The sequence below is a fragment of the Idiotropiscis lumnitzeri genome, chromosome 6, assembly GCF_059441095.1.
Source record: "Idiotropiscis lumnitzeri isolate Australia: NSW breed Sydney's pygmy pipehorse chromosome 6, RoL_Ilum_1.0, whole genome shotgun sequence".
Taxonomy (NCBI): Eukaryota; Metazoa; Chordata; class Actinopteri; order Syngnathiformes; family Syngnathidae; genus Idiotropiscis; species Idiotropiscis lumnitzeri.
The window spans coordinates 22,055,570-22,071,226 of record NC_142396.1 but is presented as its reverse complement, the minus strand read 5'-3'; the positions used below and the strand labels follow the sequence as shown (position 1 = coordinate 22,071,226).

General features: G+C 38.9%; 1 protein-coding gene across 1 annotated transcript in view; it reads left to right on the top strand.

Annotated features, from left to right (window-relative positions):
• The first annotated feature begins 9,058 nt into the window (after positions 1 to 9,058).
• Positions 9,059 to 15,657, top strand: part of ska1 (spindle and kinetochore associated complex subunit 1) — a 7,291-nt gene continuing 692 nt past the window's right edge. The window contains exons 1-6 of the mRNA XM_088298772.1: positions 9,059 to 9,256; positions 10,321 to 10,407; positions 10,493 to 10,608; positions 11,821 to 11,912; positions 12,747 to 12,884; positions 14,324 to 14,493. Of these exons, the coding sequence (XP_088154898.1) occupies positions 10,326 to 10,407; positions 10,493 to 10,608; positions 11,821 to 11,912; positions 12,747 to 12,884; positions 14,324 to 14,493 (598 nt within the window). The 5' untranslated portion in view covers positions 9,059 to 9,256; positions 10,321 to 10,325. The remainder of the gene's footprint in view (positions 9,257 to 10,320; positions 10,408 to 10,492; positions 10,609 to 11,820; positions 11,913 to 12,746; positions 12,885 to 14,323; positions 14,494 to 15,657) is intronic.

Sequence of the window (15,657 nt, the reverse complement as noted above, 5' to 3'; positions counted from 1 at the left end):
TGTAGTTTTATATCCACAATTATGAACATTTTAGTAATTCTCTTAAACAACTATGAGGGAATTGGAGACTAAAGAAGTGACCAGTCTTTGTGTTTAAATTCCAACGTAAATGAGATACTGTCCAGGAGGACAAAAGGCTTTACCAGTATTTAGGTGTGGAGCACTCGAGGTGATAGTAGCAGCCTGAATGGCACCAGAAAGCCACTTCAAAGAGCAACCACATCTGATCGCGCCGTGGGGGGCTTCGGGGGCAAAATTGAAGACTAGTACAATGAGAATGCATATGCAACAAGGTAAAATTAGATAGTCATGTCCGGTGTGGCCATTCCCTATAAGAAGGGAGGGCCGGAGAGAGGGTTCACCTTTCCCTTTTTCTTTGTGGGGACACTTTGACATCAGCATGTGACGAGAATAAAATTTCTCTCTAACCAAAATGGCTGTGTCAGCGAAGTTTTTTTCATCACCAATTCTGCGATGCTCGGCGGCATGTCCGGAGGGAAGCTGAGCCAGACCCACACATCAACAACAAAATACCCCACAGTAGATAAAAGAACCAATGATTACAATTATAAATAAGAGACAGAATAAAGTTTATTTAATTCAAGTCTGGGAATGTAAGCACAAAATTCCACATGTGCCTGAGATCTCATAGACTAACAATAGATGTCTTCTGCTGATCTAGCTTCGTGTCACTTTGTCTGCATTGCTCTATTCTCACATGTCATCCTCATCTGTCTATCAGTGTTGCTTGCTTGGAAGGTCGATACTTTGTGAAGTGACAAATGATTACACCCACTTCTTTGTAAACATCCAATCATAGACCTGATGACTCCCAAGTGCCCTCGTGACCCTTTCCCATCCTGGAGTGAAATTTTGTGTACATGTGTTTGTGCATCTCTACAGCGTAATTATGATGTCAATATGTGTGTTTGTTTGCCAGGGGTGGAGTAGACCTCTTATGGATTTGAAAAAGTGCCTTGAAGCATTCTCTTCCAAGGCGGAGGACCGACAAATACTGTCATCTGATCACTGTCTGGCCAACAATACACAGTCAAAAATAATGACCACAAGGTAAACGCCCCCCAACAAACAAACAATGAAACTAACAAGCAATGCAGCGGTGAATGTGCTGCCATAATGTTTGATTGAGTGAACAGGTTTGGTGCGTTTTCTTCTGTGCCCTTTACTTTTTTCTTCAATGTTTACTCAGGGTTATTAAAAACAAGTCTTTGTTGTTCCTGCTTCTTTTCCAGTAATTGTGCTATACATTTATGGCAATGTCCAGAATGAGTACAGTATCCACAACACTCTATTACATCAAACTAAAATACGTATTCTGAGCAATAACTGCACCATTTTGGGAGGGGGGGGGATTCTTGTCACTTTTATGATAGCCACATAGAGACATTAACCACATTTTCAGTGTGGTGTTCAAAAAGGCTTGAAAGTCACCTTTTTGTTTTGGGGAACAGTTTGCTAATCAGTGGCTTCATTTGAGCGCAGCAGTTTCTAATCAATTCATTCCAACTAGTGCTGAGCAGTAAACCATATTTTATTGTCTCGAGCACAGGTGTCAAACTCCAATCCTGGAGGGCCGCTTTGCTGTATGCTTTCAATCACTCCCAGCTGCAACACACCTGATTCAAATGAGCAGAATACTTATCAGGTTTCCTCAAGATGATGAGCTGATCATTTGAATCAGGTGTGTTGCAGCCGGGAGTGATTAAAAGTAGGGTTGTGACGATAATTCGATATTGATATGTGTCGCGGTAGTTGCGTGAATGACATCAATCAAAAATGGTATCGATAAATTATCAATCAAAAAAAAAACAAAAACAACGGAACAAATTTGACCTATCGCTGTTTTCGTGCAGCTGATGGGTCCTTGTATTTACCTGAATTTATGTCGGGCATATTGTTGGAGAGCTAAACGGTCCTAAGAGCAATGTATCGAGTCCGTTAGCCGTTAGCTTCGGATTGCCACACTTTTTGTCGTCGTGTATGCGCCAGAATGAAAGTGAGTTATTGAGCTCTGTTGAATTGATTGGACTGCTATTAAAGCTATGTTGTTCTCTATCCCTGTGTCCGGTCACGCTCTTTGATTCGAGTGACTGTTTGGATCAGGCGCTCCGGTGAATCCCCCTAAATTCACATACAGTCCCAGCTCTCCGAAACAATTGTAAAAAAAAAAATAATAAAATAAAATATATATATTTATATATATATATATATATATATATATATATATATATATAAATAAAATAATTCAATATATGCTGATATCAACCGATATGACATACATGCCTACCGATATAGTTTTCACCCATATCGCCCAGCCCTAATTGAGAGCGTGCAGCAAAGCGGCCCTCCTGGACTGGAGTTTGACACCGATGGCCTTGAACAAGAATCTCCAATGTGGTGTCTGTGGGCGCCGTTAGAAATGGGTGTCTGCGCCGTTGAGAAACTGAACACAGATGACTTGTTTCCCGGCCAATCGAAGCGGCTCCCCTCATTCCCTCCAAATTCAGTGCAGGAGAGGAACACGGTCTGTAAGCATAACAGACTTGCAGGAGTATTTTTACAATTGTGGATGATCTAAAGTTGGCTGCTGCGAAGTGGGCACTTGGTACCCGCCTTCAACACCCGATTGTGTGTCTGTCTGTGTGTGACAATCTTGGTTTCACCTGGTAGAGAGTCTACTTTCCGTCACCAAATTGTCAGGTGTGCCTTGATTGTGTAATATAGACCCGAACGCCCAATCAGGCGTAGCATGGCCTGCCAAATCCCAAAACATGGTAAGCTAGCCTTGTCCCGACACAAAAATGAAGATGCACTGTTTTTATGCTATGATGTCTATGAAAATAGGGTGTCTTTTTGATGACAAGTAAACTAACTCAGTGCTCTATTGTCTTTATTCTTCCTCCAGCGAAGTTGGTGCTCTAACATAGGGCGCACATCACAGTAGTCCACATGTGCATTAAGGGGCATATTGTCACGTGTGCTTTAGTCAGAAAAGGTATCCCTCTATGCACTATTTGGCTGTGCAGATTCTCTCATCAACTTAAGTGTGTCACTTACACACCTGAATGAAATGTACGCACTCTGATTGGAGCGACATTTAAATGAGGGCGTGCCATGTCAAATTTAGCAGTACACGTATTCTCTCAGACACTTAACCTCTAGAAGATAAGACATAATCATGCACGTTTTGATTCAATTCACTGCTTCATGCTCTGTCACTGTTATCGTGGCAAGGGTGAGTTACATCTTGAATCATTTGTTTTTATTTGACATATACTTGTTGTGAAATCCATAGAAGTAATGCATTGCTAAGCATGCTTAAATAACGGCTCTCACTCGCTTTTCAACTAATATAACAGCTCCAAATATACATTACGTCATTAGCACAATCCTCTGATTAAATTACCTTTATTGTATACAGAATGCAAGTGCACATTCTCCTTTCAAGAGCCAGTTAGATGAGCAGCACATGTCACTGCTGACAATCAGCATATAACTACCAGACCCAAACGCCAAAAGTCAATTTCACATTCAAAGTTTGACATATATTCCAAATGAATGTCTCAGGAATCCATGTCTCGTGAAAATCTCACAATCAAGCACCTTCAGAATTCAATGGGTCACACCTCTTCTTCGGTGGTGGCACAAATTATCCCGGGTTATACAGGTGGGTGTGTCAGCAGCCTGGGCGCGAGAATTGAAAGTCCGCAACAGAAATTGACTTACACGTGAACGGGAGAATATGCGCGTATGAGCAAACTAAAATGAAGACACTTGAAAAGGAAACAAATATTTCTTTCATTTGACTTAATCAAAACCCTCCTCCATATGTGTACATGACCCATTTCAGTCTTCAGTTGTTTCTGATGACCATTGCCATGTTTTTTCATTCTAGAGACTCAAAATGTAGCCACTTGCAGTGGGACTATCTTTGTCACACAGTGCCTGGTGCATACAGGCACAAAAACTCAGAGATAAAATAAAATATTCATACAACCAAAATGGCGGTGTCAGAAAAGTTAATTAGTTTAATAAAAAATACACTATTTGCACACGTATATAAAAACTATGTTTTAATGCACGTGAGTTTGCTGACTAACGCCGCCATAATCCACAGTAGACGCTACAATATGTTAGCGTTCCACAACAGGACATTGCATGCGACGTCCCATTAGACCAACACGGTAGCCTGTGCGTGCTAACTACAGTTAGCCTTCAGACACGACAGTCCTTGTCCTAAATTAAATCCAGCATCAGCTGCAACGTGTTTACTTTATAAATGCTCATTTATCACTGCTGCGTTCCTATGAAAGGGAAATTTACAACGTATTAAATAATTAATTATGCATATGCAGCTTATTCACAGCACGGACGAGAGAACGGCTTTTGTTAACATGGCGTTGCGAATCAATTGTTTTATTTTTTATATCGATGCATATTTTGAGCAGTTTATATCAATATTAAATCAATTTTAGATTAATCTTTACATCCCTATTGAACACTCTATGAGTGTGCGCACGGATGGTTGTTTGTCTATGTGTACCCTACAATTGGATGGCAACCGGTTCAGGGTGTCCCCCACCTACTGCCTGAAGATACCTGTGATAGGCTCCAGCACCCCCTGCGACCCTTGTAAGGAGAAGCGGTAGAGAGACTAGATTCACTCAATAAAACAAAAATACAATTAAAAAAAATGCATTACTGTCATATTGGTGAGGCAGTTCCTATGTCACTTCTGCCTATGCCCCGAGAAGCCGCCACTGCAAGAGCAGAGAAACGTTTAAGTTTCTCCTGCCGAACTTGCAACAATGCCGTGGCTCACTTGGGCTCCAAGATTTTATGATTATAATGTATGCATATAGAGTGAGATATTTCTTAATAAAACATTTCCAAGTTTTCTCTCTGACCCATAACCACAGCCTGATTCCCAAAGCAACGGAACATTGACGTGATATAGGGATGTAGCAGACAACGATGATCCTCACAAAAGTAGCAGTAAATGTAGTTGATTATTATTATTACTATTTCATAACTCAGCACATAGAAACTTAACAACCAGGGGTGACAAACATTGAGGCAAAGAAATATATTATAAAGTGCGACATCATCATCAGGCATGCAGGCCACCGAAAGATCCCGATACAATATTGCGGCCCGATCACATTTAGTATCCACACCAGCTACACACCCAAGTCTTTCTTATAATTTCAAAATTGTCCCTTCTGGATGGCGATGATCCACCTTCCTCATCCGACGGAAATACCCCAAAACTAACTGTACTATTGAATTTAGCTGAAACCTAACATAAAGGCACACAGCAATGTTGAGCATAAGTACTCATTGTTTGCTGATACTTGAATTTGATCATTTTTATTCATGACTAATTGAGATTTTGTCATCTATACAACTCTTCGGCTGTAGCACAACAGTGGTCCGGAAGTAGTTGAGCTACCTATTTTTTAGTGACATATACTACATGACAGGAATCCAAACAAATTACAGAGTAGATTGGGTGTAAGTAACACACTACGGGTCATTGACTCCCATTACACCAAAATGGTAACGGCTCATTGAAGAGAAACATCAGCCGGACACACGCACACACACACGCACACGCACACGCACACGCACACGTACGCACGCACGCACGCACACACACACGAACACACGCCTACATTCAGCATTATGTTTTTAATTATTTGTTTTGTTTCGTTTCGACGCCAGTCCGTCAAAATATTCTTTAACCAAGGAATGAGAAATAGGCTGGGAACGGATGCTGCAGAGTAGCTACCAAACTAGATGAATAAAAAAAACAATTGTTACCGAAATACACGGCTGCCCTCACGTGGCAATTGGTGTAATTACAGAGGCAGTAGAGACAACTAGTGGGTCTTAATTTCTAGCAGATACAAGTTTTTATTTAATTAGTAATCTGAACATAAAAAGGTGGAGTGAATAGTCTGTTGACTTGTTTACATAATGACTGTTTTTTTATATAATTAATATCATCATATGCACAATTATATGTTTATTGGTACATTTACAGTTATATTATTGTCTCAAATTATTTCTTCATATACAGTGCAATATATCACAATGTCCATTCAATGAGTATGGAATATCATTCCATTTCATAGATGACTAAACAAAAAATAAAAATATCGTTTACAAGCCATCAAGTAAAAAGTAAAAGTAATTCCATAAACAATTTTTTGCTTCTATAAAAGATTGCATTTTTTTTTTAGTAAAAGCATATTTTAGCTCTTTCTTTAGCTTCAACAGCTAGCCACTGTGTTTGCCGCGCCGCCGTTTCCGCCGTGGCGGGAGCGTTTAGAAGCCGAAAACATCTGCTGGGATTTTCCCACTGGACGCCATCTTGATCAAAGTTTCAAAGTGATGGTACGATGAAGCTCCTTTGATAAGGGTGGAGGGAAATGCAGTATTGTTGTGGACAACAATTGTGCTCACCCAGAAAGTTTTCTCATCAATTTTTATTCAAAAATATAACTTTTTAAACCATTTTTGGGGTTCAATCTGTTTCTTTTTTTCATATTCATCCATCCATACCTGTCTGGTAGGGAGGACGTAGCTGGTTGTTTTGTCGGGAAACAAGAGTGGTGTGGATGATGCTTTGGTTGACATGGTCGTCCAGGATTCCAAGCCCTTCTCTATTGTGGAGGACAAAAGGTGCAGGAAGCGTGTTGCTGCTTTCAACCCCTACCAGACATGTATGTATGGACGCATATGAAAAAAATAAATAAATATAACAGACTGAGCCCAAAAACAGTGTAAAAACCTTTTTTTTTATAAAGAAATTATGTGACATAACTTTTTGTGTGAGTATATTTTTTATCCACAACAATAAAGACTCAGTTCCCTCCACCCTTTCCATGTCATAATAAGTGTAATCCTAAAATTTTTTGCAAGAAAAACCTCTTCCTTGTATTCCAATATATTTTTCCACTTGGTGGTGCCAGAGGGGATTGAACCGCAAGCAAGGCTTCGACACATTAGTCAAATGAATTCCATGGAAAGCCTCAAAGCTTCAGAGAAGTTCATCTCACCATCACTGGAGCATTTTCTCTGTGCGCGTTTCACATACTTGCTCGCAGTTTACTCTGAGTCTCGACACATCACTACCAATCTGGATGTAAACGCTTCCAGAGAACAATTTAAGAACCAGATATCATGTATATAGTACAGGCATCACCAAATGGCGGACCGTGGTCCGCATCCGGACCGCGCGATGGTTCGGACCGGACCCATGACCAATCTACGATTAATTTTTTTCAGGGCGCATTCGCAAACGTTGGCGCTGCAATTCTAGTAAATACAGAAAAGGCGTCACTGATTTGAGCCAATCAAATCTTTTGTTTACGATCCACTGCCAATTGTGCACCAGACCGGAAGAGAGTGCTGCTGACAGTATGCCTTGCTAAAAACTTAGCAAGGTCGATGCGTGTTGTTTTAAATGAATGGACGGAGAAATTTAGTTTAGTTCTGGCTGCAGCCGATTCAAAACCAGTGTCCATCATATGCCCCGAAACCGTCGCAACATTGCGAAACGCCACTACGAAACAAAGCACCACCCTTTCTTGCAAAGTAATCCGCTGATGTTTGAGGTGAGCGCACGCAAAAATATCGAACTTTGAGTGCAGTATAACAGATTTTTACATTTACGTTTACAGGCCAGCGGCATGCAAACGAATGTTCACTAAAAGTATCATGGATTTTGGGGAAACATAAAAAAAACATTCAGTGATGGGGAAGTTGTGAAGGAGTGCTTAAATACGGTTGCGCAAACATTATTTAAAGGAAAACACAAAGGCCAGATGTGTGAAATAATCTACCAAATCCCAATGGCCCTGACTCCGTTCCAACCCAGAATTAAGTCACTGGCAGGGAGAGTCACAAACTCATTTTTCTAATTAAGAGAAGTTAAAAAAATATTCAAAATAAAAGTTGGTGTCAAAGCTCATTTTGAATTAGTTTTTCATGAGGACAGCCATTTTTATTGATTATGTACTGAACATGTTGACCTGTTTTACTTGGATAATTAGGCTTTCCGTTTTTTTTAGGCTGATAACTCTTTGATTTGAGAAAAAAAAAGGTAAAAGATGTTAACTCAATGCTTAGCACTTAATATATTTCTGCAGGAGATATTTTACTGTTTTTTTCTGGAAGTTTGGCTGGCAAAGGTGTTTAATGTGAACATTGCTAAATATTTAGTATATAAGTGCGCTCTGTTGAAAATGACTAAATATTGAAACTAAAAATGTAAACATAGGCTAGACATTAAGGGAAGTTGGACTTTGGTTCGGACCTTTTAATTGGAAGACATTTTAGTCGTGGACCTCTGTGACTTTTAATTGAATACCTCTGATATAGTAGTTGCGAGTGATGGGCAGATCAGGCCTCAAGGAGTTTAGTGACGTATTACACAAAGTGTGTTGGTCAGTCAACAATGACTTCTGCTGGACATTTAAAATCATTGCAGGTAAACAAAATGTTAAACCCCCCAAATAGCATGCGAAATAATATTTAAATTTTATTAAATTGCTATTTTTTTTACTTAAAATCTGATTTCATCTTTGTATAATTTAATTTGCTCCATTTGTCAACTGAATTAAGTTGTTTATTAGACGAGCTCGAAATTTGCTTCTTTGCTTAAATGCTCAAACGAGTTGGCATTCAAAATATTGCAAATTTGTCTGTAATAACATTCATAGTTAAAATATCTATATACAACATATGTATGGGATTTTGTCAACCAAAGTGTTCATCCAATCAATCGACCAGTGTAACAATTTGATATTTGAGCTAAAAGGTAGGACTAGATAAGTATAAGTAACTTCTTCCTACTCCTACCAAGTTGATAGAAAACGTCGATCAATAATTTTGTTTTTCTTACTTGTCTTTCTTTTAATTTTATCTTGTAATGTGTTTAGATGTGCCATAAAAAATCGAAAGTTATTCAAGAGACAGCATAGATCCAATGGAGATATATTGCCTGCAGAGGGCACCATTGTGCTTTTTCCGCGCCAAGCCTGTCGGAATTGATTAGAAGAAGACGTACCAAAGAAGAAGATGTTGAATTTGGCGCGCCAAGTGTCAACTTCTCAGCTGTAAACAGAAGAGGAAATGAAAACGGTCAATTTAGTATGAAAACCTGCATTCGCTTTATGTCGATGAAAGGCAAAGCAAGCGCGGATCGATATCATCAGCAAACTTAACGGTACTTACCAAACGTAAATTTATTTATTTTCAGCGCTAGTCAACATAAGTAAGTAACGAGCCACTCAAAACGACCCTTTCCTTTGCAGTTTTTTCGTTCATATTTGAATGACCATATGATATGAAGAATAAAAAGCCTTTTAGACGCTTTTTGGAAAGAGGCTTCAATCGTCTGCCAAGTGCAACTGCTGAATATGTTAACTGCTCGATTTCAGTTTAATTTACATCGAATCCGTTTAATTTGCATTACCATGAAATCGAATGTATGATTCAATGAACTGTAAAATGCATTTTTATTTAACAAAGTTTCTTACACATTGATCTGATTGCATGTATTGGTAATATGAGAATTTAAAAAAATGAATTCAAACTAACTTGAAGCCTAGAAAACTGTTTTGCGTCTCTCTATAGATTTCACCATGAAATGCAGTCATTTGAATCCTTCATCCCAACCTTTTTCGTTGAAGTTTATTTTAGTTGTTTCCTCGAATTTTCACTTGTGTGTTGCCCTAACTTGTGGTTCTCAAACATTTTACACCCAAGTAGGCTCCCACCTCAAAATGCTGTGCTTAAAATCTAACTAAAAATGTATCATATTTGAAAATTAATAAATTTACTCCACATGAAAATAAAAAAAAATGTCTAGTTTTAACAGCCTGTATTCATAGCTAAGATACCACAAGAGTTTTTGTATTCGAACAGGGTTGGGTTCGGAAAATATGCAACCATATTCGACTAAGCAACTGTGTTTAAAAAAAAAAAAAACAATTACCAGAGAGATGCCAATACACATGTTTAACAGTTCGGTACTTACAATTTATTACCAGATTTAGAGTTTTAAAAGAGTATTTTTGATTTTTATTTTTTTTTTTAAGGATTCTGAGAAGGAAATAGCACCAACTGCGTGGAATCGCTACACTTCGTCTTCAGAATTAATTTTACCATTATGTTTGACAAAATATTCATTTACACTTATTTGTGTATTTAGTATTTTAGTTTAAAGGGATCTATACGTGGACTGAATAAACAACCGTGTCACCAATTTACCCCACTCCTTTTTATCAGAAAAAATGAGTGACTTGGAAAGTATCAGCCGTCATCTCAATGACAGGATTGTGTCCGTCCAGCGCATGTTGGACTTCTCACTTTCAGGTAAGATTTGAAAAATTTGTTGTCCTTTGCCGAACTATTTTATACAATTTGAGGAGTATTTCTTTTGCTCTCTTTTTACATCTAGAAGTCCCGCAGAATAAGATGAAACAACTTAAACAAGAACTTGATGCTCTTGAGAGACTTCTGATAGAGTTTGAAAAAGGTGTTGGCCAACAGAAAGACCAACTCAGTCACTTGAAGGTAAACTAGCGTTGTGTAATTTGTTGGGTTAATATCACTCTCCTAAGTTTTCTTATATATTGTTTTTGGTGGCCGTTTTGCTCATATCTGACACTTCTCGAGTATAGCCAAACTAAAACGAAAAGTAAAAAGTATTGCCCCAAGTCTTTTCTGCTAAGAGACATATGGGACCTAAAACATGCTGTTTGTAAATGCATGCACTCTATAGGTCGCCCATTTGGTAATACAGGCGAACGCTAAGTGTGATTTGGCATCAAGGACGTGCCGCAAAGTTTGTTGTAAGTAAAAAATATCTTAACAAGAAAGTGTTCTCTGCAGTCCCACTAGTTAAAACTCGACATTCTGATTAATATTGTGTTTGTGGAATAGGAGTTAAGCAGTAAAATCCCCCGTTTTTCTCTGGATGGCATTTTGTCATTTTCTCTTGACTGAAAATAACATCGCAGTTACCCAGAGCTCAGATAAGACCAATCATGGCTCAGCTTCCGAAAACAGTTGAGCAATGATTGGTTGTTAGAATTATCCATCCATTGTCGCTTCTCCTCACAAGGGTCGTGGCTCGCGGGAGTGCTGGAGCCTATCCCAGCTGTCTTTGGGCAGTAGGGGGGGTACACCCTGAACTGGTTGCCAGCCAATCGCAGGGCACACATCGATGAACAACCATCCGCGCTCACACTCATACCTAGGGGCAATTTAGAGAGTCCTAACTAACATGGTGCATTCAGGGTACTTTCATAACGTCGGGAACTTGTACATATCCACACCGCTTTTTGGCAAATTAATCGTTTTATAATGTTTGAAAATAAGAAGTTAAAATCAAAATCCTGATTTAAATTACCCAGGCCTACATTGAACGACTCCGAGTTTTTGTATCGATCAAATAAACTTGAAACCTATAATTCTTGAACAGCATTTCCTGAAAATGTCCAATTTACAGACAAACCACAATAAGATCAAAGGCTCATATGCCACCGCTGGCTTGACTGTGGCCTCACTCAGAGCGACATGGTTTATATTCTGTCGCTTCATGTATTATTGCAGCTACAAAGATCTCTTTGCTTTGCAATATACTTCATATCCCTTACAATCTAGCTCGGCAATTTGTGCAGTGTTTTTTTTTTCTCAGCTCTTCATGCATGAAAGTCCACCATTCATTCAAAGTATTATTAGCTGTTTTTTGATTTGTTTCAAAATCTGCATTTTTTTTTTCAGGCTCTTGAAGAGTTATTCCAAAATAATTTAGCGAGTCTCCAACATCTTAAAGACAACTTGCCTGCTCATATGCCCCACAAATATCCCAAAGAGTGAGGAAACTATTTTCTACTTTCATTTTATGAATGGAAACTGGTGGGTATGAGATGTAAGCCGGCGGAAGGCGGCTTGCTAAAGCATTCGAAAAAGGTGGCAAAGGTTGATCGCTGCTTTGGTCAGGTCAATGCACAGCTGGTTCTTGGTGCCTAAACTGCTAATGACACGCAGTCTGTCCAAATTCTTCTTGTGTTATCATGCTTTCCCATCATCGTTTGTTTAGATGAGCGATTGAATTATTTTAGGATGGCGTTGTGTTGGTAATGTAGCAACTATGTAACTCCACCAGATGGCAGCGCAGAGCTAATTTGTTGTGGCGAGTCAGCAAGTTTTGGGGAATTATCTCGCCGAGATGGCCTATTTTTCTACTAACAAGTTCAGTTACATATGTATATATATACATATATATGTATATACGTATATATATATGTATATACGTATATATATATGTATATATGTATGTATATATGTATGTGTGTGTATATATATATATATATATATATATATATATATATGTATGTGTGTACGTATCTATGTATGTGTGTACGTATCTATCTATAGTTCAGAAAATGCGCAAATTCTTATTTTTTTTCTTCCCCTCTTGGGTCTGTTCTGTTTTAATTAGCAAAGTTGTTGCCGTGTTAAATGTACCTTAATGTGCATTCTCAGTACAAAATCGTTCATTACATGCAGTAAACAACTATTTTTTTTCAACATAGAAAACTGCAGAAGCCTATATCATTTTATTTTTTTCCCCAAAAAAGTGCTGCTGCGGCTTATTTACAGTGCCCGTAATGTACGGTATATGTTTAATTTTCATCTCGTTTTAGAGAAGATGAACCAATAACCAGCCAGAACCAAGTACCAGATGAGGAATCCACACAGCCGGAAACTGTCAAAATCAAAATCAAGAGCTGTGTCAAAGAGATTGCCTTCATCACTTCGACAGAGTTTGAAAGTATTCCTCAGTAAGTATACCTTCAATGAATATGATTATGGAATATGAGTTGAGTGGCAAAATCCACCTGTTTTTAGCGATCTCAGGGGGCGTCCTTTTTTTCACTCTCTCAACTGAAAATGTCATCACAGTTGCTCAGGTATCACGACTCGCCTGTTTTCGGAGCTATAATTGGTTGTTAGCTGAGCACTGAGCAACTGTGATGTCATTTGCAGTCGACAGCAAGTGGCAAAAAGGCCGCCCCCTGACTTGTATGAAAAAGGTGGATTTTACTGCTTATTTCATATTCCACAAACACAATATTAACCAGAATGCTATGCTGTGTTTTGACTTTTGAGGCTGCTTAGAACATATTATTGTGCAGAATTTTTGGGTTGATATTCATTTAAGGCTGTTCAGTGGTACAAAGATGTATCTTAGAACAGTGCATCTCAATCGTTTTTCAGGGATGTACCCCTTGTGAAATATTTTTTTAGCCAAGTACCCCTGAACCAGCACATAACATTTTTGGGTAAAAAAAAAAATGCCATCAGTGTCTGATTTGTTAAACATTAGACCCTTTCAAACTTCATTTGTATTGGTCCACAAAAAATAACCAACAAAATGTCCTCTTTTGGCTCATAGAAGGGATCAGATCTTCAGCTATGGTAAATGACTTCTTGGCTTTAACTACGAACAAAGACTCCACATAAGAGGCTTCCGTATCATATCTCGAGATGATCTGGATTCAGAGTTTCCTCTTGTGACCAACGTGACATCAATGTTGTTGACTTTCGTTTGGCCTTCTTTTACCTGTGCCTCCGTTTTGTTCGGAAGACTTGCGCTTCAACTGCCACGACTCCATTGTTCACGTATTCAAGTGATTGACAGGTAACGAGAGGTGGCACTAGTGATGGGTAAATGAAGCTTCAAATCAGCTTCATGAACCAGTTGTAGTTGTTTTGGACTCCAGTCGATGGCACTCTCTGGTCAATATTGGGCTGAAAGCACACTGACTTGCCTCTTTTCAAACCCTTTATTTAAACCAACAGTGCCATCTACAGGACTCAAAAATACAAGGAAATTTGAAGCTTTATTTTCCTGTCATTAGGTGGCACGTGACAAGTTGGGTCGAACCATTCTCGTTTGGGAGAGAATATGTGTTAAAAATAATGTAACTAAATAATCTACTGAAAATGAAACCTGTATAACATGAAATTTGCGAGAAAAATATATTTTTATATTTATATTTTTTATTAATATTAACTTTTTTTTCTTTATAGTTTAAACAACAATAATAAACATTCACAGAGAGTAACATTCTAACATAGCCATCACCTTACAAAAAAAAATATACTTTAATTCATTATTTTGGACTTGTGTGCAGTATTGCGTGTTTATAAATGTTCATAGTGCTTTTATACCATTGTCACCAATTCAAAGACTAAACTTCCGTTCTGCCTTACTCAGGTACATGAAGGGACGGGTTTCATATGATCAAATCAACACAACAGTGCAGAACATAAATGCAGCTGTTGTAGCAAAGTATAAAATAGTTCACCAGCCCATGAAAACTCTCAACAACCATGCACGCAAGCTCTACCAGCGCTTCAAGGATCAAGAGACAAAAGACTCCAAAGGTACTAAAAATAAAAAAACTCAAAGTGAATGACATCAGGGGCAAAAGCCGCAGTTTTTTTTTAGTTTTTTTTTTAACCTACTGGCATTTTGTGGGTATTATTTTTCCACATGGACTGTTATAGCACATTCACATCACAGTAATAAGCGTGAGCCCGGATAAAAGTGTTAAAAGATGACATGCCCAGAATTTGCGATCATTTCAAACTTAATCAAAGAAGCCAAAGTGAAATGGGCCTCCTGCAAAGCATAACTGACTTACGTTACACAACTGGACGTCTATGCTAAAGTAAAGGTTGTTCGTTCATTTAATATAGCCCACCGCTGCTAGTTAGAATTAATTGTAAGTCATAACAAGTGGCTGTACTATACAATACAACTTTATTTACGTAGCACATTTCATTAGGCTCGAGGAAGGGTGGCCACTGCCAATGGTGCATTTTCAATTGGTTTATTGAAAAAAATGTGCACATTGTTTTAGCCGACTTGCCGATCACCTCAATTTATGCCATTGCTCACCCAGTGGCTGTTCTTGGAAGCTTTACCTGCGGTGGCAGACTGGTCAGTTGGGGGTGGGTGTTGGCAGTTATCACACTCCTAAACACTCAAACACACACACAGATTGAAAGTTTAGCTTTCCTTTTCTGCATTCCCTGGCCTGGCAAGTTTTATGCGTGGTTAGTAAGGACTGTTGGACACAGTCCTAATAGAGACGAGAGAGATGAGCTATTAAGCAGAAAATGTGTTTAACGGGCTGTCGACGCAGCCGTGGCCAACTTGTGTGCAGCACGGGTCGGCCACAGCGACGTGACACACTGCTCGCGACTCCCGGCTGCTTCTTTTTTGTTTTGCTTTTTGATAAAAGTCTTGTCTTAGTCCGAGCTCCAAGGCAATGCTTCATGACATCCCAGTCGTGGCTAGCCAGTAACCGGCCTCAACAGAGACTGGCTTTTCACGAGAGGCTGACTTTTGTCTGGAGTCTCGTGGGTTCCTGTGACCAGCGGGATGGGAGGCAACTTTTTCTTTAATCATGGCATTGGGACAGTACAGGATAAAAACTTCACGGGAGCAGGCGGAAGTCGGAGAGTCCATGTGCAAGCGTTTTGTTTTTTTTGTTTGTTTGTTTTTTTTTTTATGTGGCTGACCTCCAAAATAGGAGCGGAGTC